General features: G+C 39.8%; 1 protein-coding gene across 3 annotated transcripts in view; it reads left to right on the forward strand.

Annotated features, from left to right (window-relative positions):
* The window catches only part of LOC146570210 (metabotropic glutamate receptor 8-like), a 149,994-nt gene extending 135,749 nt beyond the window's left edge, over nt 1–14,245 (forward strand). For all 3 annotated transcript variants that reach the window (XM_085283107.1, XM_085283105.1, XM_085283106.1), the window contains 4 exons: nt 549–688; nt 950–1,885; nt 13,073–13,319; nt 14,106–14,245. In XM_085283107.1, coding sequence (XP_085139233.1) covers nt 549–688; nt 950–1,885; nt 13,073–13,319; nt 14,106–14,155 — 1,373 coding nt within the window. In that variant the 3' untranslated portion in view covers nt 14,156–14,245. The remainder of the gene's footprint in view (nt 1–548; nt 689–949; nt 1,886–13,072; nt 13,320–14,105) is intronic.
* Nucleotides 14,246–24,585: the final 10,340 nt, after the last annotated feature.

Below are 24,585 nucleotides of genomic sequence, written 5' to 3' on the forward strand. Positions count from 1 at the left end.
AGCACTTAAGGTTTGCATAAAACTCTGTTTACTCTTTCCCTCCCAGGCTTCTAGACTTTTGATTGGCCAACATTTCTACACAGCTAGGATTTAGTGTGTTCTTGACAAACATTTGACTGCATTTTTGGCTTTTACGTGTGGGATTTGATTAAACAAAATTTTTTGACATAAAAATAGGGTACTAAGATTTTAGTTTAATTTTTGCTAATAATTAGTGGTATTTGAATTCCTGTTACAATGGATTACTTTGTGAGCATCAGCAAATCATCAATCAGGACATCTGGAGAACATTAAACTCCAAATTGCTTAAAACGTGAATATAAGTTATAAAATAAATATACAGTTAAAGATTTTAATTTTAAACTTGAGTATTTTCTGGCACTTTTTTATCAATACCCGTTTTTTAATTTAATCTGATATCTCTCTCTTTCCAAATTTACGTCTCTTTCCGCGTATTAGGATAACTCTTTATCTTGTGTTTCCCTTTTCCATCAATTTCTGAAAACAGAATGTTCTGCTCTTTTTTGTTGCTTTGTTGCTTTGTTCAGGAAGTGCAGGGACTCCAGTCATCTTTAATGAGAATGGGGATGCTCCCGGACGCTATGACATCTTCCAATATCAGATCAACAACAGGTCGGTGGCAGAGTACAAGGTCATCGGGCACTGGACCAATCAGTTGCATCTAAATGTAAGGGCCGCTAACTTGCAAGGGGTATAAAACATGAAAATAACAAATATGCTCCCCAGTCAAGCGCAAAGAAAAAGTTTATGTGTTTCTCAATTTGATTCTTCGCACTGCATCAAGAAGAATCAGTATCTTATTTGATTGTGTTCTGTTTAGCTCTATCTAAAAACTGTTGCTGTGTGCAGTTCTACAATATATTTGAACTTTGATTTAGACCCAACTATGATGGTACAGATTGCTTAGTTTCCTATTCCCTCTCCTTAGATGGAGGCCTTACAGTGGACAACTGGGGACTTGTCCCTTCCGGGTTCAGTATGCAGCCTGCCCTGCCTCACTGGTGAAAGGAAGAAAGTAGTAAAGGGTGTGCCGTGTTGCTGGCATTGTGAGCGCTGCGAGGGATACCACTTCCAGGCCAGTGAGTTCACCTGTGAGCTCTGTTCCTACGAGAAGAGACCCAACCAAAACCGTACTGGCTGCCAACCAATCCCCATCATCAAGCTAGAGTGGCACTCGCCCTGGGCAGTGGTGCCTGTCTTCATCTCTGTTCTAGGCATTATCGCTACAACCTTTATCATCGTAACCTTTTTTCGCTACAATGACACACCCATTGTGCGTGCCTCAGGTCGGGAAGTGAGCTATGTCCTGCTGACAGGTATTTTCCTATGTTATATCATCACCTTCCCCATGATTGCTGCTCCTGATATTGTCGTCTGCTCCTTCCGCCGCATTTTCCTGGGCCTTGGAATGTGTTTCAGTTATGCTGCGCTGCTCACCAAGACTAACCGTATCCATCGCATCTTCGAACAGGGAAAGAAGGCAGTGACAGCACCACGCTTCATTTCGCCAGCCTCGCAGCTAGTTATCACTTTCTCACTCATCTCAGTTCAACTGTTGGGTGTCCTCCTGTGGTTTGCTGCTGACCCACCACATACCTTTGTGGACTACGGGGAGCAGCGCACACAGGATCCTGAGAATGCACGGGGTGTCCTGAAGTGTGACATTTCTGACCTATCACTTATCTGCTCCTTGGGATATAGCATTCTCTTGATGGTCACATGCACTGTTTATGCTATCAAGACCCGAAGTGTGCCAGAGACCTTCAATGAAGCCAAACCCATTGGATTTACAATGTACACCACCTGTATTATCTGGCTTGCCTTCATCCCTATCTTCTTTGGCACAGCACAGTCAGCAGAGAGGGTGGGTGCACATCAGCATAATTCACCTTCATATTTATGTAATATTTACCCATCTAACAGCGTCTCCAAATAGAAACTAGACAAATCAGCAATGTCTAAATATGCTCTCACACATGCTGTGTGTACACAAATGATAAATGACACAAGATCAGTTCATAGAAAATCATAATGTATCTTATATTGGGCTTAGATAAAACCTGTTAATTCATTCACTGCATGTAACAAGCTCTTTTTCCACCTGCCTTTATATCAACCAAAAAATTACAATGCCAGAATACCAGGTAAGTGTGACTTCTGTGTTCTGTGCCTGAGATGACCATAGTAAGGAGGATATCTCCTCTCCACCAGAAAAAAACTGTTTGAAACAGAGTGCTTAGAGCTTTTGCTGTTGATGTACAGGATCTGCTGGAATATCTACTGACATCATCATCTGTAATTATAGGCCATTCTACTATTAATCACCATTAATTAATCATTAATCATTTAATTATATTTGGATTGAAAAATGGGAAATATAGTGAGATATGCCAAGGTTCGACTAATAGTTCTTTGTTGGCGCAAGAATGCTATTTTATGTCTTTCAAGATAAATGTGTTATCTTTGCTATTTTCTTAGATTCAACAGGCTGTAACTAAAGATAGAATTCAAAAGTTTTCTGATTTTTCTGCTACGTGTAACTACAATTTTTCCTTTCATGCTTTAATGATTCATTGAAGCATGGGAAGACAGTGAGTTAACTGGCCTAAGAAAAAAGACATTCCTCTGAAAAGCACTAGATTTAAAATGAGTGAAAAAGGAGCCAATGTCCAAAGAAAAACTACACAGTGCTTTATACTGCTAAAAAAACAAACAAAAAACATAGAACACTTTCAAGATGTATAATATCTTAACAAGAAAGAATTCATGTTGGATATCTAATATGATATGAACTGGATAACTTTAAAATGAAAAGACCCACACTTTTTTGATGAAAATGAAAATCAACTTACAGGGGACTGAATTCAAATATACCCCCAAAATCAAGGTGAAAAAATTATGTAACGGCCTAGTCCATTTCCAAACTTTTCTTCACAACTCAAACTCAGAATGGTACTCAGTAGTTTGTATGCCCCCCATGTGCTTGTATGTATGCCTGATAATCTTGGGGCATGCCCCTAATAAGACAGTAGATCTCCCCCCAGATCTAGACCAGGTCATCGTTGAGTTCCTGGACAGTCTCAAAAGAAACTTGATGAAATTCCTGATACTAACCAGTCCTCTGTAGTTGGTGGAGAGGAATGTGGCTTAGCCACCAACTAGATATCAATAAGATACTGTACACAAGAGAATAGAATAAAATAAAAAACTATATACAATCGAATAAAATAGAATAAAATAGAACACAAATGCTATATACAATTTAGTATAATACAAGGATGCCAGAAAAGAGTAATGCACTTAATGTTATTGCTATCCCAATGCAATTTCTCCAGGAACTGAAAATTCTAATTATTATTATTGTCATTCATGATTTTTCAAATTTACATCCATCCATCCTTCTTCCTCCACTTATCCTGGCCACCTGGCCTCCTTCTCCCTGGCCACCCCCTCCAGCTTGTCCGGGGGAACAGCAAGGTGTTCCCAGGCCAGCCGAGAGATATAATCTCTCCAGCATGTCGTGAGTCTGCCCCGGGGCCTCCTCCCGGTGAGACATGCCCAGAACACCTCCCTCAGGAGGCATCCTTGTCAGATACCCAAACCACCTCAACTGGCTCCTTTTGATGTGGAGGAGCAATGGCTCTACTCTGAGCCCGTCCTGGATGGCCATCCTTCTCATCCTATCTGTAAGGGAGAGGCCAGCCAGCACTTTTGGCCATGGCCTCAGATTTGGAGGTGCTGATTCTCATTCCCACCGCTTCAAACTCAGCTGCAAACCGATCCAGTGCGAGCTGGAGGCCATCACCCAATGAAGCCAACAGAACCAAATTATCTGCAAAAAGCAGAGATGAAATTCTGAAACCATCCAAGTGAAAGCCTTCCACCACTTGGCTATGCCTAGAAATTCTGTCCGTAAAAATTACGAACAGAATTGTGACAAAGGGCAGCATCCGTTAGGGCTCCGGCAGTACCCTGGCACCCTCAAGTATCCTTGAGAGGGTAAAGAGTTGGTCCAGTGTTCTGGGACCAGGATGAAAACCGTTTTGTTCTTCCTATATCTGAGGTTTGACTAACTGATAGACTCTCCTTACCAGCACTCTTGCATAGACTTTCCCAGGGAGGCTGACAAGCGTGATCCCCCTATAGCTGAAGCACACCGGTACCCCTTCTTACAGATAGGACACACCATCCTGATCTGCCAGTCCATAGGTACCGCCACAGATCTCTATACAACATTGTAGAGGCGTGTCAACTAAGACAGACCTACAGGCCTTCAGGAACCCAAAGAAAACCTCATCCACCCCCAGGGGTCCTGCCACCAAGGTTTTGGTTAACTTCCTCACTGACCTCACTCCTCATGATGGATGGGTTGTCCCCCTCATCCTCAGACTCTGCTTTCTCTAGAGAAGACATGTCAGTGGCATTAAGGAGTAGGGCTGCCCCGATTAGTCGACTTCTCATGATTACATCGACGATCAAAATCGTCGGCGACTAATTTAATAGTCGACGCGTCATTTGAAGCTGTGTAAAATCCTGAAAGACGCAGGAATAAGTAGTAGGATTTAAGAGTGTAATAACAGACTGAAACAGAAGATGGCAGCACTGCATGTACAAGGATGCCACCTGCCCTTAAACCCAGAAGAGAAAGAAGCAGTCTCCAAGATCGTAGCTGTCCAAATTCAGGGGCTGCATCCTCCGGAGGCTGCATTTGTTGGGCGATTGCGTTACAGCGATGCGAAAGCTGTCCAAATTCGAAGACACTTCCAAATGCAGCCGACAAATGCGTCCTTCATTTCCCCAGATTTGAAGGTGTCACTACCTGATCCGTACGAAAGGAAATCAGGTCAGGTGTATCCTTCAAAGCCCAGCATATCTCAGAATTTATAGTGCAGCCCAGCCAATTCCAGTTTCAAACAATGGCGGCAGCTACTTAGTTTAAATATTATTCTTATTACCCTTTCTGAGTCACAAAATAAACTTATAAGATATTTTCAGGCAATAATGTAGCTGTGCAAACTTCAAATATCTGCTCAGTTTATCAAGACATCACATATTTGAAAAAGTGTTTCAACGTTTTCTGAGACGTCTGTTACCCACCAGCTCGATAGCGAGCCGGGGTTCAAGGCGCACTAGAGCCGGCGAGAACAGCAAACTCTCGGCACATCATTTTCAGACCCCCGCAGTTTTTCGCTACTCAGGTTAAACATGATATATAAGTCACTTGGATAACTTAAAAACTGTTATTGTTTGGCTTTTTTCAGTGTTTTATTTGTTCCTGAGTAAATTGGTTTGGCTGAGATTAAAGTTATAGTTTTCACACAGCTGAATAATCGTCAAACAGAAAACTGATTAAACAGAAGTGTGAGATGGTCGAGAGCTTACTCCAATGTCTTGTTACATTTTAGATAGAAAGGAGCAGACGGCTGAGTTTATTAAACTCCACCGAGACAATCTGCAAATTTCATTAAAAGTTTAATAAACTTTCGTCTTGTCTTTATTTTTAGTTAGCACGTACCTTAAACACTTAAAGCTGTAAGCTAATGATAGTTATATAAGACCACATGCATGCTGGTGCAATAAGCTGTATGTTTCACGTCCAGTGGATACGTGATCTGATTAGTCAACTAATCGCAAAAATAATCAGTGACTAGTTGACTATAAAAATAATCGTTTGTGGCAGCCCTATTAAGGAGCTCCTTGAGGTATTCCTTTCACTGATTTTATTGGCTGCCTCCAAAGTCCCCCAGGCTAACCAAGCCCGATAAGACGCCTTCTTCCGCCTGATCACTCCCTTCACCTCTAGTGTACACCAGCTGGTTCAGGGTTTACCACCACGACAGGCACCAGCCACCTTTATCGACAACTCAGTGTAGCAGCCTCACCAATGGAGGTGTTGAACATGGTCCATTCAGACTCAGTGTCCCCAGTCTCATGTGGAGTTCCACAGGGCTCAATATTAGGTCCATTTACATTTTAATGAAAAGAAGACTGAAGTTCAAGTTCAAATTTTATTCGCCACATGCAGGTTGCCCTGCAGTGGAATGAACCCACCCCCCGACCTTACAGTAGAGAAGTGTTGGTGTTTAGACCTATTAGTTCCTGTGAGTTTCCCCATGTGAATTTTGAGCCCATGGGTTATGCATGTCATGTCCACAGTTGCAAATCTGGGCTTTATAACAGATGGTGAGTTTAAACTGGAGCAGTAGTGAAGTCTAGCTTCTTTCATTTAAGGCCTTCTTTCATTTCATGGCCAAGGTGAAATCTATCCTCTATAGGCAACATTGGAGACAGTAATACATGCCTTTATTTGTCATGTTTAGCTGTAGTAGGCAGGATGAAGGACACAAATGCAGGACTCTGCACAAACACTCCATAAAATAAGCTTGCAAAAAACAAACCTGAACTTGAAACTGAAAACTAATAACTAAACACTGGGAAACTAGAAAACTAGGAACCCAGGAAACTAGAGACTAGGGACGAAGATAATAGGGAAGCACACAGCACATGGGGTAATGATGTGACAATGGAAAGAGGAAAACAGGGCTTAATGAAACGAGGGAATGAGACACAGGAGAAGAGCAGAGAAGAGAGGGACACGAGACTGTCAAAGTAAAACAGGAACCAAGAGACATTCACAAAGATGCAGACTTGACACTGAGACATGGAGACAAGAGGGAAGGGTGACTAGACATGAAACATGGAACACGGGGAAGGCAAAGTAACAGAAACCAAACAGAAATAGAAAATAAGACTATAACACACAGAGAACAATAAGGAGAACCAAAACCATGAATAACACTAAAACAAAGAATATCAGTTAATCAAGAAACACAAAACACTGTGTCCCAGACCCAGTACTGTGACATTATTATGTCTCTGTGGGATTACTGTAGTGCGCTATATGAACCAAGAAAAAAAAGAATATTCCCATTTAATGTTATTTGTGATTTGCTGCCTCTTTGGAGCTAAAAGAGGCTACTCAAACACATGAGATATCAGTGGAAAGCCCAAGATGTCCTCTATTTAATACATCAGGACTTAGTAAGATAGCTCAAATAAGTCACAAGATATTGACCAAAAACAAATGTCCATACAGAGGACATAATAGAATAGGCTGGGCCTCAGGAGGTTATGCAGGAGTTAGACAGTTTTCCCTCTCACATCTCCAGTTGGTTCAAAATGCCACTTTTGACTGCAGTGTGTAGAGAAGTGAACCTTAAGCCTATTATGGCCACACTCCATTGGCTGCATGTGCACTTTAGTTCTTTTGTTTTTAAATCCTTAAATTATTTAAATCCTTAAATAGTTTGGGCCTGTGGTACCTCTCTGAGCTGCTTTACTCATACACATACACACATACATGTCCGAAGTCAAGTAATCTGACCAGCTGCTTATACATGCACAAAAAGCGGAAGTTTGGAGGGTATTTTCTTTTGTTGACCCCAGATTATAGAATATATTGTCTTTGCACATTAGACAATCACCTACATTGTCCATTTTGAAACTCATCTTAAAACTCTCTGGCTTTTCAGCCCATCATGAGACATTGATCTTACTTGTTTTGATTTTGTTTTGTTGTTTTATAGTTGCTTGTTTTTGTTTTTATTATAGTTTTTTAATTGGTGTTATTTTTACTTTTTGCTAAAGTGCTTTGTTTTTTTTTTGCCTGTCCTGTCTGGCACTGTAAAAATCAGAATTATTGTCTGAAGGCCAAAGAAAATGCCCAAAGTGCTTTAAAAATGAAGTTGTATGGCATGTATGGTATAGTACATTACAATGCTGCCCAGGTAGCTGGAGCCAGACTGTCCGTACGTGACCGGCCTTCAGCTTCAAAGCAATGTGCGACAAGCAAATTACTTTCAGTTTGGAAATAGCTTAAGAATGTATCTGTAGTTTGCCATGGAGTGGCAGATCGTGTGAACTAGCATAATTTCACAGATACTCCAAAATCCAAAGTAATAGCAGTGGTGAATGGACTGGTTCTTATATAGAGTTTTTCTACTCTACAATACAAAATCTTTAATTTATTTTATCAACTTTTCTTCTGACGATGCTGTCTGTTTTGAGAGCTCAGTGTATCTGCGTTCGACTACTCCACCTAGGCTGCACTGTCGAGTGCAGATCCACTGAGCGCAGCGCAAGCTAGTGAGACAGAAGCTAAGCTCGTTGCAACATGGCAGCCGCCTCAACGCTACCCGAAATTGAACCTCCCCCACCCTCATTCAGATCTGGCGTTTGGAACTATTTTGGTTTTCATGTGAAGCATGACCCTGATGGACTAAAGTAAAAAAGTATGTCGGATGTGCCACGCAATGCTCAATTACATTGGTGGGAACTAGTGCGTTAGCGCAGTTAGCTCGTTAACGTGTTGACGCTGTCCAGCCCCACGCACGGGGCGATCCGCGGTAACTCGTTAACGGAGATTTGCCGCGTTATGGCGTTAACGTCATTTTAATGAGATTAACGCTGACAGCACTAGTGGGAACACAATGAATATGACTGCACATTTACACCGACATCACCCTAGTGCAAAGACAAGTGGAAGCAGACAAAAACAACAAGCACGCATGCTACAAACTTTACCCGAGTCATTTAGACAGCCGTTAGCACATGATTCTCCTTATGGGGACCTGATATGTTTAATATGCTGCTGAGAATATAGCCCAGAAGAAGCGGATAGTATAGCTTTTATTTTGGAAAGAGCCATTTCTCTGTAATAAACTCTCTTTTCCAAAGATGAGTGATTTCTCAATCAGACAGATTTTTTTTTTAATCATTTTGTTGTTTCAGCAACATTAAATATAAAAACTGTACTTTTGAGTTAAAATATATATTTATAATTTTAATAAATGACAAATTAAAAAGGCATGAACATTTTTTTTATCGAAAAAATATCGAACCGTGACACCAAAATATCGAACCGAACCGTGAATTTTGTGTACTGTTGCACCCCTACTTTTTACCCTTCAACACCTCAAGTTCAGTTTGATTTGAAGAATTCAGGGAGCATTTGATCCTGAAAATTGGCTATTTCTGTTAGGCTTAATAACAGGATAACCTATATCCTTTTTGCACAAATCTGAAGTTTGGTAGACTAAGACTATATTTGAGAGTATAATTGTAATGCCATTTCATGTTAAAATGTTCCTTTAAAAACCAGTGTGTAACTATGAGTACGCTGCTGGCTTACCTTTCTTCTCTATGTTTTCTAACACTTATTATTAGACTACTGTGACCTTCAAACACTGGTTTTATAGTAACAGATTATATCTAAGAGGCCACATAAATTACTTAAGAACTTGTTTTTCCCTATATTTTAATTGTGTCGTGCATTTTCATAACGATTCCTTAATGCATCACTGGAATCACTGCCACCTACTTGTTTTGGGCTTTTACAGTTTTTTACAGACGCTAGGACACATTTCTCAATACTTAGGTCACTTTTGCAAAACTCTTCACACAATTCTCCTAACTGACCCTCAGCTTGGCAAAGCAGTTCATTCCACATTCAAAATGCACTACAACTACCAAAACACTTCATTCAGGTCTCAAATAAAAACATTCCTCCAGAACACTAGCAAAGGTTGACAGCCGACAAACACACTTTGTCACCCACAAAACAATGACCTAAAAAACACTAACAACATGTAGCATTACACAGTGTTTTCTTGTGTAAAACAAGGACACATCTCTGTTTATAATTTCAATATATGTTACTGGAATGAATCAGACATCCTGTATTTATGTTTATGTATTTTTATTTTTTTGCACTAAGTAATCCCAAAATACAAGAATTCGTATACACAGCATCCACTGATACACATACAATAGTAATGCTAATCTACTCGGTCTTCCCTATTTGGCCACAGATTCTCATCCACATCACATCTTATGTCATCTAGGGTAATACACCTAGGAAAGAATCTTCTGGCATGCCAGAATTGAAGGAGTTGAAAAATTGAAGGAGTAACAACTGTGTAGATGTTCATCTACAATGAGAATCAGCTGTGGCTGGTTAAACTGCATTTTTAGATTTAAAATATGTTTCAATAAAATATTGCCGTTGGATTTTGCTGTCTTTTCAAGTTTTGCATTGTGTTATTGTTTTGACCATAAGTTTAACAGTTTTGAAAACAGTATGTAAGCACATGCAAAATGTCCTGTCCGTACAAAGGTTTTTGGCAGTTGTTGTGTCTGAGTGAGAAGATGATTCATGTAATTTGAGAGATGTAGTCATTGAATGCATTTTGTGCCAAAACAATGATAACTGGTCCTCAGTTTAGCCCACATAGACTTCTGTTGTGCTCACTGTGTGAGGAGTTTTGCAAACGTGACCTAAGTATTGAGAAATGTGTCCTAGCGTCTGTAAAAAACTGTAAATACGGAACTCACCATCTGTCGCCAATGTTCCTTCCTCCCCTTTACTTCCTCTCTTTCCTGGTGGCTGAGCAGAGCACCACTGAGGAATTCAGCTGTCAGTTTGACAATCGGTTAAAAGGGCCATTAACCCGGCTGTGCTTCCTTGAGGTGGTTGTCATAGTAATGAAGTTGGTGTCAAAACAGTCAGTAACAGCAGGTGGCGTTCTGTTTTGGGAGCATAAGCGAAGGTGTGCTGTGACAGATGTTGTAAGGCAGGTATGAGCTTTTTGGTGCCTGGTTGAGCTCCCCACACGTGTGTGTGTGTGTGTGTGTGTGTGTGTGTGTGTGTGTGTGTGTGTGTGTGTGTGTGTGTGTGTGTGTGTGTGTGTGTGCTTGAGTCAGGTTGAAAACTGTTCTCTCTCTCTTTCACTCTGTTAACTGAGTCAACAATTTCCTTGCTGCATCAGACAGTTGGTTTTCATCCCAACACAGACTGCAGCACATCTGTCAGCTGACGGAGAAGACAAACACTTTAATACTTCCTGTTTCAATTGAGACCACAAAGATGCTTTCCATTTAAATCCAAGAATCTGCTCAATGCTGCAATGTTTCATTTTGGTTCAGTTAAAGCAGTTGGAGAAAATTTGCTGCAGTGATGTCCACCTGATCTGTGACTTCATTGTTTAACTTGCACTGGTTTTCCTGCTCAGCTATCCCTATTTTATTCATGCAGCAGCTCATGTCTCTGCTGCATAAAATCCACCTGAATGTACAGGAGTTACTGTTTTTCTCAATAGCTAACTCAAAATCAGTACTCTCTGGTGCAAAATAATTCATTATTTGGTTTTTGTACATTTTTCCAATAAAGCCAAATAGTTTTTTGTTTCTTTCACCCCTTCTGGCCAAAGTTTTAGAAGGACAAATCTTGTTTAAGTTAGTATTGTGTATGTTTAACTTTGCATGCTACTTACGTCACTCATAGTTTTCATTTTCAGCTCCATGTTTTTATTGTCGCTAGTAGAGAAGCTTCTTAGCAGTTCAAAATAATTTTAATTTATCTTATGTATTTCAACCAGTTTATCCACTGTCAGGTTGTTTGCTGTTGGGTGAAACTGGTTGCAAAAAACGTACTATTGACTTGGTCATTGTCATTTGTTTGCAAGGAAATGACAGCATGTCTGCAACTACTCAACAACTAATTATTAAGCAGCTGTGAAACTGAAGAGTTCCCATTCAAAGTAAAATTTATGCCTTACCACTTCAACAAATAAGGCTTTTAGTTTGAAGCTGAACAGCCTCTGGTTTCTTCCAGTTGGTGGTTAGTTAGCAGAAAAGTTGACTGCTTCAGTGCAGCTAATGCTAGAATACAGGTAAATGCAACAACCTAACGAGCAACCAAGTAAACACAAAGAGTACCCTCGTTCCAACTGATTTCACAGAGCAATAGCCAGCACCCTCTAACATCTTCACCTCGTTTTTCAACTAGCCAAGGATCGCACATTTTTCTCTGGCAGCAATCTCTAGGCCTGTGTGACTGAGGTCTTATATTAAAGATATCACCTTTCACTGACATCATACAGTTCAGCAAGTAGAAAAACTGTTTACACCACTGTGAAGCGGGAGTTTCTAGATCATCACCATTCAGCAATACTTCTACATACACTGACATCATCATTGGACGCTTTGGTTATTTTTTGCATGTGAGCATGAAACATACATTATGTGAAAAAGAACATTTTAGTACTGTCGAGAGAAGTGGGGCAGAGAGAGATTGAAGTCCCCCTGACTTTCCCCTGTCATCACATCTGAGAGGTGGCAAAAGGTTTCAACATCCAGCCTTATCTTTTAAAAATGATCAGAGTGCTAAAATATTATTATTCTCAATCAAAGATAAATCAAAATCAAAATGTAGAAAAGATAACAAATATTGTTTAGTACTGATCAGAATAGAATCAGGTATGTTAAAATTAAGTACGTTTAAGTTTAACCCATATAGTAAATAAAAAAATATGGTTTATGAAATTACACTCATAGCAGGCTGCACTGTGAGGCTCTACAGAAAAGGCCTGCAGAAAACTATCTATTATAACAGCCAGAATAATTAGCTCTTCTAAAAAAATTCTTCCTAGGGTCTCTTTTATTCTTCGGATGGACCTTGAGGGCATGGTAGCGCACTTAACACTTTTTCCTCCTATCCTGACTCTACAGCCAAAACTGTGAGGATCAGAAGAATTTGATTTGTCACTGAACAGAGTGAGACAGGGGACATTAATGACAGTTACTACAGTAATCATAATACTTACTCATAATGCATAATACAAACACTTTAATTTAGTGTTGAATTAGATTAATGCGAGCCTTCTTGGCTTCTCATTGGTTTGTGCAGTACAGCCAATAAATGACAAAATATCAAATCACATTCTTTCTGTATTTAACACATTACATTAATCTCTGAATTGGGAATGATTGTGAGCTGGATGAGCTACTAGATCACTGAAATTAAACGTCCATTCTTAATATAAACTTTGTTTAAATGTAATCCTTGGAATTATTATAGGTCACTAAAAGCACCAACTGTTTCATAGTTTCTTTGCACCGCAGTTGAGCATTATTAGGAGGTTGATGTCTTGGTCATTGTACTGCCTCTTTGAGTCTCATTCTCAGCCAGTTCTTCCTCCTGTTTTATCCACAGATGTACATCCAGACGGCGACACTGACGGTGTCTCTGAGCCTCAGTGCTTCTGTCTCTCTGGGCATGCTCTATATGCCAAAGGTGTACATCATCATCTTCCACCCCGAGCGGAACGTCCCCAAACGTAAACGCAGCTTCAAGGCCATCGTCACCGCTGCCACTATGACCAGCAAGCTGTCACACCTGGCAGCTGAGCGGCCCAACGGCGAAGTGAAGACTGAGCTTTGTGAGGGTATGGAAGCTAGTGGTAAGTGTGACCAGGAGATGTTTGATAGCTGGCATTAAAAGACCAGGAGGAGACAGGGAACAAGATGATCTAGTTAAACATTATCCTTTAAATTATGGTAAAAGTATTATTGTTAGAATCAGTTAGAACGGACAGATGTGCAAGAAAATATATATTTTGTTGATGAGGTGATGTCAGAGGCAGAACGAGTTTCTTTCTTCTTTTCAGTAATAAGCATTTAACATGAAGTGGCTGGAGTTTATTTAGACGTCACTTGAGACTGGATTTGAAGCCAAAACTGCTTATAGCTCAGAGTTACACTTCAAAGCTACTTCTTAGTCCATCAGCAGAAAATCATGAGACGTCAGATTGTTTACTCATTCGAGATGTGCTGACTGAATTGCTCTTCTTTCTTTAACAAGCAGGAGCTTCCACATCACTTTTAATTTCTCTACCTTCTGATGTTCTTATCCTGTAAGAACATCAGAAGGCTGATGTTCTTACAGGATAAAAGAGGTCTTCTTTTATGCTGCAGAAGTAATAAACATTCAATTTTCCAAGAGAAATAAGAATTAAGGTGGTATACAGAATATAATAATCAGTCATTTTTTGGTCTCAGTAGAATCCAAGAATTATGTTAGAATTATTCAAATCATAATCTTACCATATAGGTATATACAGCGGAACTGTGGCTAAAGAAGATTGATGAAACCATAAGAGACAAAAAAAATACCAATAGAGAAGAGTTGTCTGTTGCTGTTCTAATATCTCAACTCATAAACCTGCTGTTTTCTATCCTCTTGTTAGTGCCACCTCCAAAAACGACCTATGTGAGCTACACCAACCATGCGATGTGAAGATATAACAACTTTGGCACAAAGACCTTTTGGGACATTTAATATGCACATTTTTGTCAGATTTTGAGGAAAGGACACCACCACAGGCTATGACAGAAACAAGGTACTCTGAACAATTTCAAGATCAGAGGGAGTCTGTGGAGTTTTTTTGTTTGTTTGTTTTTTTCTGTTTACAGACAGCAGGGAACAGACTTCAGCGGAGCAAAAAGCCTAAAAATAAAGTAAAATCCATCTGAAAAATATTAAGGAAACAAGAAGATGGTAACTGGAGACTCAAGCAAAATTTTTGTTTAAATACATTTTTTAAAACTCTTCTGAAAGAAATTGTGGGGACTAACTGTATTTGTTGCTATTCTAATTGTATGTTGACAACAAAAACAACTTAATAGTGGTTGTGAAAATTCTGATTTTGTCTGATGTTGTGTGTCCATTGACGTGCATTTTGAGATGATACTGTCACTGTTTTTGACTAACTGGTTGGCAGGTTTTGGTTGTGATATGATTAAATGCCATGGTTTAACTAACGCATGCACTTTTTATACAAAGGCTCTATTTATAATAAAAAAATGTTTCTCAAGTCGTAGCCATTCTTTGTTCTATTTGAAGGGGGAAGTCTGAAAAAGAATAAATGGACAAAATTAAAACTTTTCTTTTCATAATGACTGTGGCAACGTTTTGATTTCCCATTTATTTCAAACTGGCATTGTCATCTCAATGACAAAAAGTTTATGTTATGGAAACACTGCTGATCCCTAAGTGCAAGGCTTCAGGAGTGCATTTTCTTAATGTTCTTGATAGAGGGTGGGTTGATTTCTTATGTCAACATGCAACCTGGTGTTAGGGAAATGCTATTGAATAAAATAAGTGTATATTAAGGTGGTCGTAGATTCAAAAGTGAATCCAATTAATGTCCTAAACATCTCTTTCTAAAGACCAATAGGGCCAATTTGTTAGCAAAAGAAAGAGTCTTTAAAGTGGACATGCAAGGTTAATTTGAAACATGGAACCCTACTCTACAGTCTTCTTCATTTACATTTGAGCTTCAATTCTCCTCCCTTTTAATATGAAGTAATCCACTCAGTAAGAAGTAGTGATATAAGAAATTCTTAACCAAAGCATGTGAATAAGGTCTCCAAAAAGTATGGCATCTCTTCTCTGGAGGCTTCTTTTCGGTCTGTCACACACACGTCAACCTATTTGACGTGTGCTGCTGAACTTGGGGAGCCGCTACAACGAGTCTTCAACCTCAGTCTGCGACTGGGGAGAGTGCCCGCCCTATGGAAGACATCCTGCATCGTCCCGGTCCCCAAAAAGAACCGGCCCAATGAGCTGAATGACTTCCGACCGGTGGCACTGACATCACATCTTATGAAGACTCTAGAGCGGCTCTTCCTCAACTTCCTCCGACCACAGGTACAACATGCCCAGGACCCACTACAGTTTGCATACAAGGCGGGTGTCGGAGTGGAGGATGCCATCCTGTACCTCCTACACAGAGCCCACTCACACCTGGATGGGGGAAAAGGCACGGTCAGGATACTGTTTCTTGACTTTTCCAGTGCCTTTAATACCATCCGGCCCTGTATGCTTCAGGAAAAACTGAACAGGATGGAGGTGGACCCCTGCCTGGTGGCTTGGATCTCCGACTACCTCACCGACAGACCACAGTACGTCAGGCTGAAGGACATCACGTCTGACACTGTGGTCAGCAGCACAGGAGCACCACAGGGAACTGTGCTGTCCCCTCTTCTCTTCACCCTGTACACCTCTGACTTCTGCTACAACTCTGAATTATGCCACATTCAGAAGTTTGCAGACGACACAGCCATCGTGGGGTGTATCTGGGATGATCAGGAAGAGGAGTACAGAAGTCTGGTGAGGAACTTTGTCGCATGGAGTCACACAAACCACCTGCAACTCAACACCTCAAAGACTAAGGAACTGGTTGTGGACTTCGGGAGGTCCAGAGAAGGTCCACTGCCGGTTCAGATAGAGGGGGAGGAGGTGGTCAACAAGTACAAGTACCTCGGGCTGTGGGTGGACAATAAACTGGACTGGTCATGCAACACAGAGCACCTGTATAAAAAAGCCCAAAGCCGACTGTACTTCCTCAGGAGGCTGAGGTCTTTTAACATCTGCAGGAAGCTCCTGAGGATGTTTTACCAGTCGGTGGTTGCTGGAGTACTTTTCTATGCTGTGGTGTGCTGGGGGAGCAGCACAGCAAAGAAGGACTCATCCAGGCTGGAGAAACTGATCAGGAAGGCTAGCTCTGTGGTCGGCATGAAGCTGAACACTCTGGTGACAGTGGCAGAGAAAAGGACATTAAAGAAACTGCTGGACATTATGAACAATGCTGGGCATCCTCTGCACACGGCCATTAACAACCAGAAGAGTCTGTTCAGTGACAGGTTGCTTCTCCCCAAGACAAGAACTAACAGACTTAAAAACTCCTTTGTCCCACACGCCATCAGACTGTTTAACTCCTCTCTGGAGGGGAGAGGGAGGGGAAACAGGAGGACAAAGGAGGGGGGAACAACTAAGCTGTAGTGCCTCTTCACCTCACTGTGCAATACTTTTTGTAAATAGTCAACAGTGCAATAGACTCAATACTTGAAATGTGCAATTCACTTGTATTTTTATTTTTTATTCCTATTTATTCTATTTATCCCCTTTGTATATTTTATTTATATTTGTCTCTGTATTTATATATGTGTGTGTGTGTGTGTGTGTGTGTATATATATATATATATATATATATATATATATATATATATATATATATATAACAATTCTGTAACTGTAACTTCGGTCGTTGCTGTGCTTTTTGGAAGTCGAATTTCCCAGAGGAACCCACCCGAGGGATTAATAAAGTTCTATCTTATCTTATCTTATCTTATCTTATTTTCCCTAAAGACCTGCTGATGGATGTTAGGATTCCTAACATGGTTCAGTAAGAAATTTTGTTATGTTTGTGTTGTGACATATATGGTAATCTGAATGTATAAAGTGTTTGTATGTGCTTGGGAAAAATACTTTTATTGCATAAAATAGTGCTCACCATATCTTATGGACATCTGCTCTGCCAGCTGATTGTGCCACTTAGTCTGTTGACCTGACCCAACAAGGAAAAATCAACACTCTCAACTTAAACAGACTCTTCTCAACACAAACCTCATTTATAAAGTGCTCTAAAAACCTGGGCATTACAGCAAACAGGTGGATTCTCTTTTTTCAGTGTGGCTAGCCAGTAAAAGTTTTTATTTACGAAATTACATACAATCACACCTCTCCAGGTCTCACTGCCCCATTGCCCACCTGACCATTAAAGCCAGGGACTCCAAGAAGGCTGGATACAGTGTAAACCACGGTCACAACCTGTTTGCGGCCCAAAGAAGCAAGTGAACAACCCTGTTGATGAAAACTTTAACGTGCAGGCAGCAAGCCTCCTGCAAGTAGTGGGCCTACATGCGCTGATTATTTGTCAAAATTGTTACAGATATTTTTCTATTGTTTATAACAGATAAAAAAAATTCCACCAGTTAGCAAGCTCAATTGCTAAGGTTTAGCGTAATCTTTCATACTGGAAATGCTGCATCTCGTTAGTTAAATTTATATTTATTTCCAGCAATGCAGTGCTCTATTAATAGTAGTAATAGTATAGTGGATATTCTGTCAGGGTTAAAAAAAACTGCATTGATTTACCTTTTCTGACATTAAAGTTGGGTTCATATTTATACCATACTGATACTGGGACCTCTCACAGAAGCCTTGTTGTTGTTTCAGTGTTGTGCTCCCAAAGATAAAAAGAGTTGTGCTTCCACAAGACATTAGAAAAAAGTTGACTAATCTCAGTTTAATCAATTTATGCTGTCTTCTAGTAACAAAGACCAGCTGGTAGTCCTCAGTATTTACACGGAGAACGTATGAAATCATTCATTCTAGTGAACATGAGTTAAGTAAAGTTGCTCATGCAGATCACTGAAATGGTTCCTGTCTGCAACACCTGCTGGGCATTTGTCCAGAGACTCACTAGAAGAAGGTCATGTAAAGGAGAGTCCTCCATTAGCAAGAGAGAATAACTTTCATGTGATATACAATAGAGGAAATGTGAGAAATCAGCCAACACCACAAGATCCACAAAAGATTTAAAAAACTACTATATTATATTTCTACACTGGATTTGACCTTCAACATCTTAACAACCTGGCAGGAAATTCAGCACAGTGTGCATCTCAATACAAAAAAAGACAGTCAGTGGGATCAATACATTCTGTGGAATCAGAGAGGGGGGAATCAATACAAGCTGCTGGAGAGAACTCCTCGTGCATGTAATGAATATTTCTGCATGTACTGGCAGGAAAAAGGAACAAGTAGAGTCTGAATGATGAAGCATCCAGACTACTTTCCCCGGACGTCTCTCATTTCTTGTATTTGCAGCCAACTGAAAGAACAGAACTACAATGAATATAATACTGAAGATGAAACAGCTCAGCTAAATTTCTATACAGGTTCTGTTTTAATATTTCCTGTTTGACCAGGTTCGGCTGCTCACACGTACTTTAGAGATTGTATTTCCTGCTTTGAGATATTCATATTCAGTTCATTTAACAAAGAACTACAGTTTGTCTTTAACCTACCACATACTTAACATAACAAGATGCAGTAATGGTTAAGTTGCAGCTGGTTTGGAACCGGTAACTGCAACTTACTGCTCTCACCATCTTTTCTATTTGGAACTATTTGAGGTGGCTGTAGCTCAGGAGGGTTAGCAGGCCATCTACTAACCGAAGGGTTGGTGGTGAGTGCTCAGGCAGTGTGAGGAAGGTTACTTTTAAAATGTATTCCACTACAGATTACAGAATACATTCCCCAAAATTTAGTTGTAACGTATTCCGTTAAGTTACTCAATGTGAGTAACGTATTCTGAATGCTTTGGATTACTTAATATATTGTCATGCTTTTTACAACAATATCAATGTACTGTTGCCCTGTGATTTATTCCTATTACTGAAGGCTACTGGCCACCGAGCTAACATTGTTAGCTGGTGTTCGCTGAGGTTAGCTCATAGACCGCTTTCAGAACTGCACATGATTATTTGCAGCTAGCGGGTTGTTAATGCTATCCATCATGTCTAACAGTCTGCAGTCTATGAACTAACCTCAGGTAGAATAGAAGAGGATTATATAAGAATCATTGCACTACATTTGCCATTGCACTAGGTCATTCCAAATATAATCTGAGGCAAACTCTAGCTTGCCTCAGGCAAACTATCCACTCTGGGGTCAATTGTAATTTCAAGCTACATTATGCCAGTGGACTGTTAATAATTAAGTGCCAAACAAATCTAGGGTTACCAACACCTGTGAGTGTCTTTTTCATGTCAACAATATTATACAATATTCACAATATTCATTCACTGTCTTTAGGGTTCGCTAGCTTAGCTTAATTCATAGCCAACTCGCTAGCAGCATGGCCTCTTCACCTGTCCCTTCTGTTATCTTCCTGCTCAGTGTCTAAGATGTTTAGTTACTTCTTGGCTTCCTTTAGTAATAATGGTGCTTGTAATACATATAGCCTGTGAGGCTAGTAGTAGTCATTTTATTTTGAGCTTGCAATCAGACATCGTCGTCTTAAAGCTGTATTGCAGAGAATAAAACACCTACCATCAACCTATTCATTTGTTGACTCTTTGAACACTCTCTAACATAGGCTATTGTTTACAAAGATAAACAGTCCATTGTAAGAGTGTGAGGTGGGGACATAAGTTTTAGAAAACTCTCCATTGGCAGGCAGTGCAGGAAACTTTACACACAGTGAGAGGGAGAGCAAAGCAATATCAGTAGGCAGCAGCTTTTGTGGGAATTTTATATCAACAGTCAAAGAAAAAGAAAAAGAAGAAAAGCAAAAAGCAAAAGGGCTACACAAACAAAAACCACATTGAGTCTCACTGCTGTGAGCTAAGACCAGGAAATTGAAGCTACAGTTTCCACAGGGTCACAAAAATTGGACAATAGAAGACTGGAAATAAAACATTGCCTGGTCTGTTGAGTTTTGGCAATGGTTGCAACATTTAGATGGTCAGGTCTGAACTTGGGATAAACAACATGGATGCCTGTGCATTGTATTTACAGTTCAGTCTGTTGCAGATAGTGTATAGATGTGTGGGGTACTTTCTTGGTATAATTTGGACCCCTTGGAAATACTACATTGAAATGGTCCCTTTTAACAGAAGAAACCTCTGGCAGAACCAAGTGCAGGCAGGGGAAGCCATCTACTGTGACCACTTGGGGATAATGGGAGGATGACAGGACAAATCACACTGTGGAAGAGAGCCAGACGTTAACAATAACCTCTGACTACATGCAGAGTTGTGGGCTAACACCATATAATAAGTTAAAAAGGTGACTAAAGAAGAAACACTCAATAAACCTATTGCAGTGTAACTAAGAGAGCTTTCAGGGTCACCTGATCCACCCCTAACTATAAGCATTGTCAAAAAGGAAAGGTTTAAACCTAATTTAACACTAATGGGAAAAAAAAGTATAGGAGAAATATGCTCTCTCTTTATAGTCACTCAGTACACTTGCTGCCGCATTTTGGACCAACGCAGCCTTTTCGGGAAGTTTTTAGGACATCCTGAAATCTTGCCTTATTGGTTTTATGCAAAATTGTCTACCAGTCTCACCATCAGCTGGGTAAATGCTCTCAATGTACTAAATCATATTATCAAACTGGTCGTGCATGTAAGTGAAAGTGTACATCACAATAAATAATTTAAAATGTCTTCTTTGACTTGGTATTTTTTATTTTTGAATAAATGAGTCTGAACAGAGAACTTTTAAGATGTGGATTTGTCAAAGTGGAACACAGAAACCCAAAACTTCTCAGTTTTGCATTTCACATTCTTGATTTATGACTTGAGCCTGTATGGAATAAAATATGTTTTTAATTGAATCCAAAATGCCATCTTTAGTGAAGCAGCAGAAGTGTCTAAAGTAACAGAAATAATCTTTTTAAGTCTCACCATCAGCAACTTTTTTTTAATAGAAATGGCTTTGAAAATTAGTCTTGGAACAGAATAGAACTGAACATAATACCAGTGCAAACATGAACTGACATATTCATACTCAGATAAGGCTGGTCACAGATCATTCACTGGTATTCTCGTCATATCAGCATGTAAATCATATTCACGATTAGCATGAGAAATCTGCCACTGGCATCACACTGGCATCTGACTTGCCTATTTATAAACCATGGAAGACTACTTCAAGAAATTTTTTTAATGCATATATATGAGTGTGAAGAAAGCGGAAACACAACTACTCATTTCTTTACATACAGACAGCAGAAAAAGACCATTCTGATCCCTCAAGTGTGTGCTGGATAAAATGGATCAGCTTAGAATCATATGTACAACTACATATGACTCCGGAGGCAATTAGCTCCATAATACTACATGTTAATAGACCTCTCTGCATTCAATCGTACCTGTTATTAATTTCTGTCTCTCTTCCACAGCATGTCTTTATCCTGTTTTCCTTCTCTCACCCCAACTGGTTGCAGCAGATGGCCGCCCCTCCCTGATCCTGTTTCTGCCGAAGGTTTCTTCCTGTTAAAAGGGAGTTTTTCCTTTCCACTGTTGCCAAAGTGCTTGCTCACAGGGTTTTTTTTTCTCTCTGTATCTATTATTGTATGATCTATAAAGCGCCTTGAGGCGACTGCTGTTGTTATTTGGCGCTATATAAATATAATATAATTGAATTGAATAATTTGTATTAGACACAATTTTTGCAGTTTTGCCTCTGCACGCCACATTAAATGAATATATCATTGAAGTATAGACATTCAACTTTAATTCAAGGGGTTTACCAAACTTTGTGCATGCTTTGGAATTACAGCTAGTTACAACATAGTTCTCCTTTTTCAGACACTCAAAAGAAATTGAACAGTTGACTTAAAGACACTTTTCTGATCAGGAAGGCCAGATTAGATTTTGCCAGAAAACAACTAAAAGAGCATTTCTGAAAAATAAACATTTTGGACAGAAGAAACCAAGGGAAATTGAACCAGACTGATTGGAAAAGAAAGTATGAAGAAGGAGAGGAATATTCCATAATTGGAAGCACATCACATCATTTGTCAAACATGGCAGAAGCAATGTTATGGTATGGGCACAGATATTGCTGCCAATGGAACTGAGCCAGTAAGTGTTTCTTGAAGTGTCTACATGTAGTCTTATACTCACTGCTCAGATTCAGCCAAATGCTGGGAAACCACACAGCACTTGACAGTGCAAATTGATAACGTTATTAATAAAAACAACCCTTATTTATTTAAAACTATGTTAGTTTGCCCACTTATTTTTGAGCCACTGAAAATGACAAACTACAAACATGGATGAGCCATGCTGTTGGCTCACCTTTATCCCTGGGACTAAATTTGAAATATTTTTAGTTTACTGACCTTTGTCTACTACTTAATATTATCTAGCTCAGTGATGTCAGCTAACTGTGATCTCCATTTCAGTTTTGTTTTGTTTTTGGTGGTTTTGATCTCACTGTCTGATTTTCTAATTACCCTAGTATACAGTAATACTATAACATCCCAGCCTAATCATTGTTCATGATCACACAGTCACACACTATCTCGTCCTTTGCCTGCTTTTTGGTTGTTTGTTTTGGGTTTTTTGTAGTCTTTTAGCCTGTCTTTGTTATTTTAGGATAAGAATATTTCCACACACATATTAGTAAATTAGAGACAATGTGAGAATATATGTACTAAAATGCTGTTTAAATGAAAGCTGACCTTTTAACATGATAATAATCACACAAGCATATCACAACAAATTACATGCGTTATGTAATGGCTGAGTCAAAGACTAAATTTGAAACAACGCAGAACACATTCACCATCTTGCAAACGAATACATTTTTATGAAATGGTGATACAAAATTACATCAACTTCTAAGCTATTTTTGTTAAACAGCACAATATTTCTGACACCAAGAGTGTGGCAACTAAATCCGAAAAAAAGTTGTTGTTGTTGTTGTTATTTCTTGTGTGTGTGTGTGTGTGTGTGTGTGTGTGTGTGTGTGTGTGTGTGTGTGTGTGTGTTCTTATTTATATACAAGATTTATCTTATTTGGTAGGTCAAAGAGTCATCCATTTCAAGCCAATTAAATTACTGTATTGTTAAGATACCCAGCGTATTATTCACAGTAAGACAAACTAAACTAAAAATGTATTTATTTGCTGAATGTGCACGACACATGCAATCACACTCACTGAGGCACACCTGCACATTCAGGAATAATAAAGCCAATACATGATGGAAACACTCTCTTGCTTTAACAGCCTCCTCTTCATCTCCCTCCCGGGCAGTGGCTATAATTAGCTCTGGCCCCCTGGGCTCCCTACAGGCATAGATGACCCATCGTTGAAGCTTGAAATTAATGAGCCACATGCTGTCCTGTTATTATTTACCATTAGCTCTGGCTGTGGAGGAAATGCTGTATTTTTCTTCATTACGGCATAGCTCCCAGGCAGCGTGCTTATTCAGAAATACACCCCGAGGACTGTGGGAGACAGAAACCTGCTCAGGAACCAAGGACACGTCAGTGCTGATAGCTGTAGGTCCTTTTCATTTTCTTTCTTTCCATCCTACCACCTGTCTGCAGACGTCATTATAGGGAGTTCAGTGCTACAAATACTGCAAATAGGTCAGGGCTCAAACTTTTCACAAACTTGAGCCCATGCTGCTCCACATGTCATCCAACAAGATGAGTTGATGAAGCAACTCGAGAAAGCCACACAACAGAGAACAAATTGCAAAGTGCTTGGAAGTAGTTCAAAGTTCAAAGAAAAAAGATTTGGTCTGAATAGAGTCTGTGTGTGAGTGGCCTGAGAAATTGAGGTTACTCAAATTGGTGAGGTGAGTGGGCAAGGGTGAGTTGTGGAGGAATAGTGTTTGGGAGGGGGTGTGGTTTAGAACAAGTTAGAACATTGTTCCTCCCTCCCCAGATTGATACCCAGCAGTCCCGCAAACTGCCATATTTGAGCACACATAAATATGAACGTTCAAGTTGGAAAAGACAACTAGTCACAATCTCTGAATGCTATTACATTTTTTTTTTTTTTACTATGAGATCTGTGAGATCACAATATGTATGAAAATGTGAGCATGTGTTGTCTTCCTCCAGCTGAGATCTGCATCCCACTTAGCATCTTAATTTTGGGCCTACATTCAAGCTGCCAAGTGTTCTACTATGACTCCCTTAGTCCCTAAGTTAAAGTCAGTATTCCTATACCACAGATGTTTATTCAGTACATGTAGCCGCTAAACTGGTGGAACTAAGTCTTCACCACCACGCCTATACAAGCAGAAAGGGGAGTGAGTGGGTCAGCGCTCAGAGCACAGAAACTTAGC

The sequence above is a fragment of the Mchenga conophoros genome, linkage group LG7 (assembly GCF_057382185.1).
Source record: "Mchenga conophoros isolate Kocher_MC1m ecotype Shallow Benthic linkage group LG7, M_conophoros_male_GT1.1, whole genome shotgun sequence".
Taxonomy (NCBI): Eukaryota; Metazoa; Chordata; class Actinopteri; order Cichliformes; family Cichlidae; genus Mchenga; species Mchenga conophoros.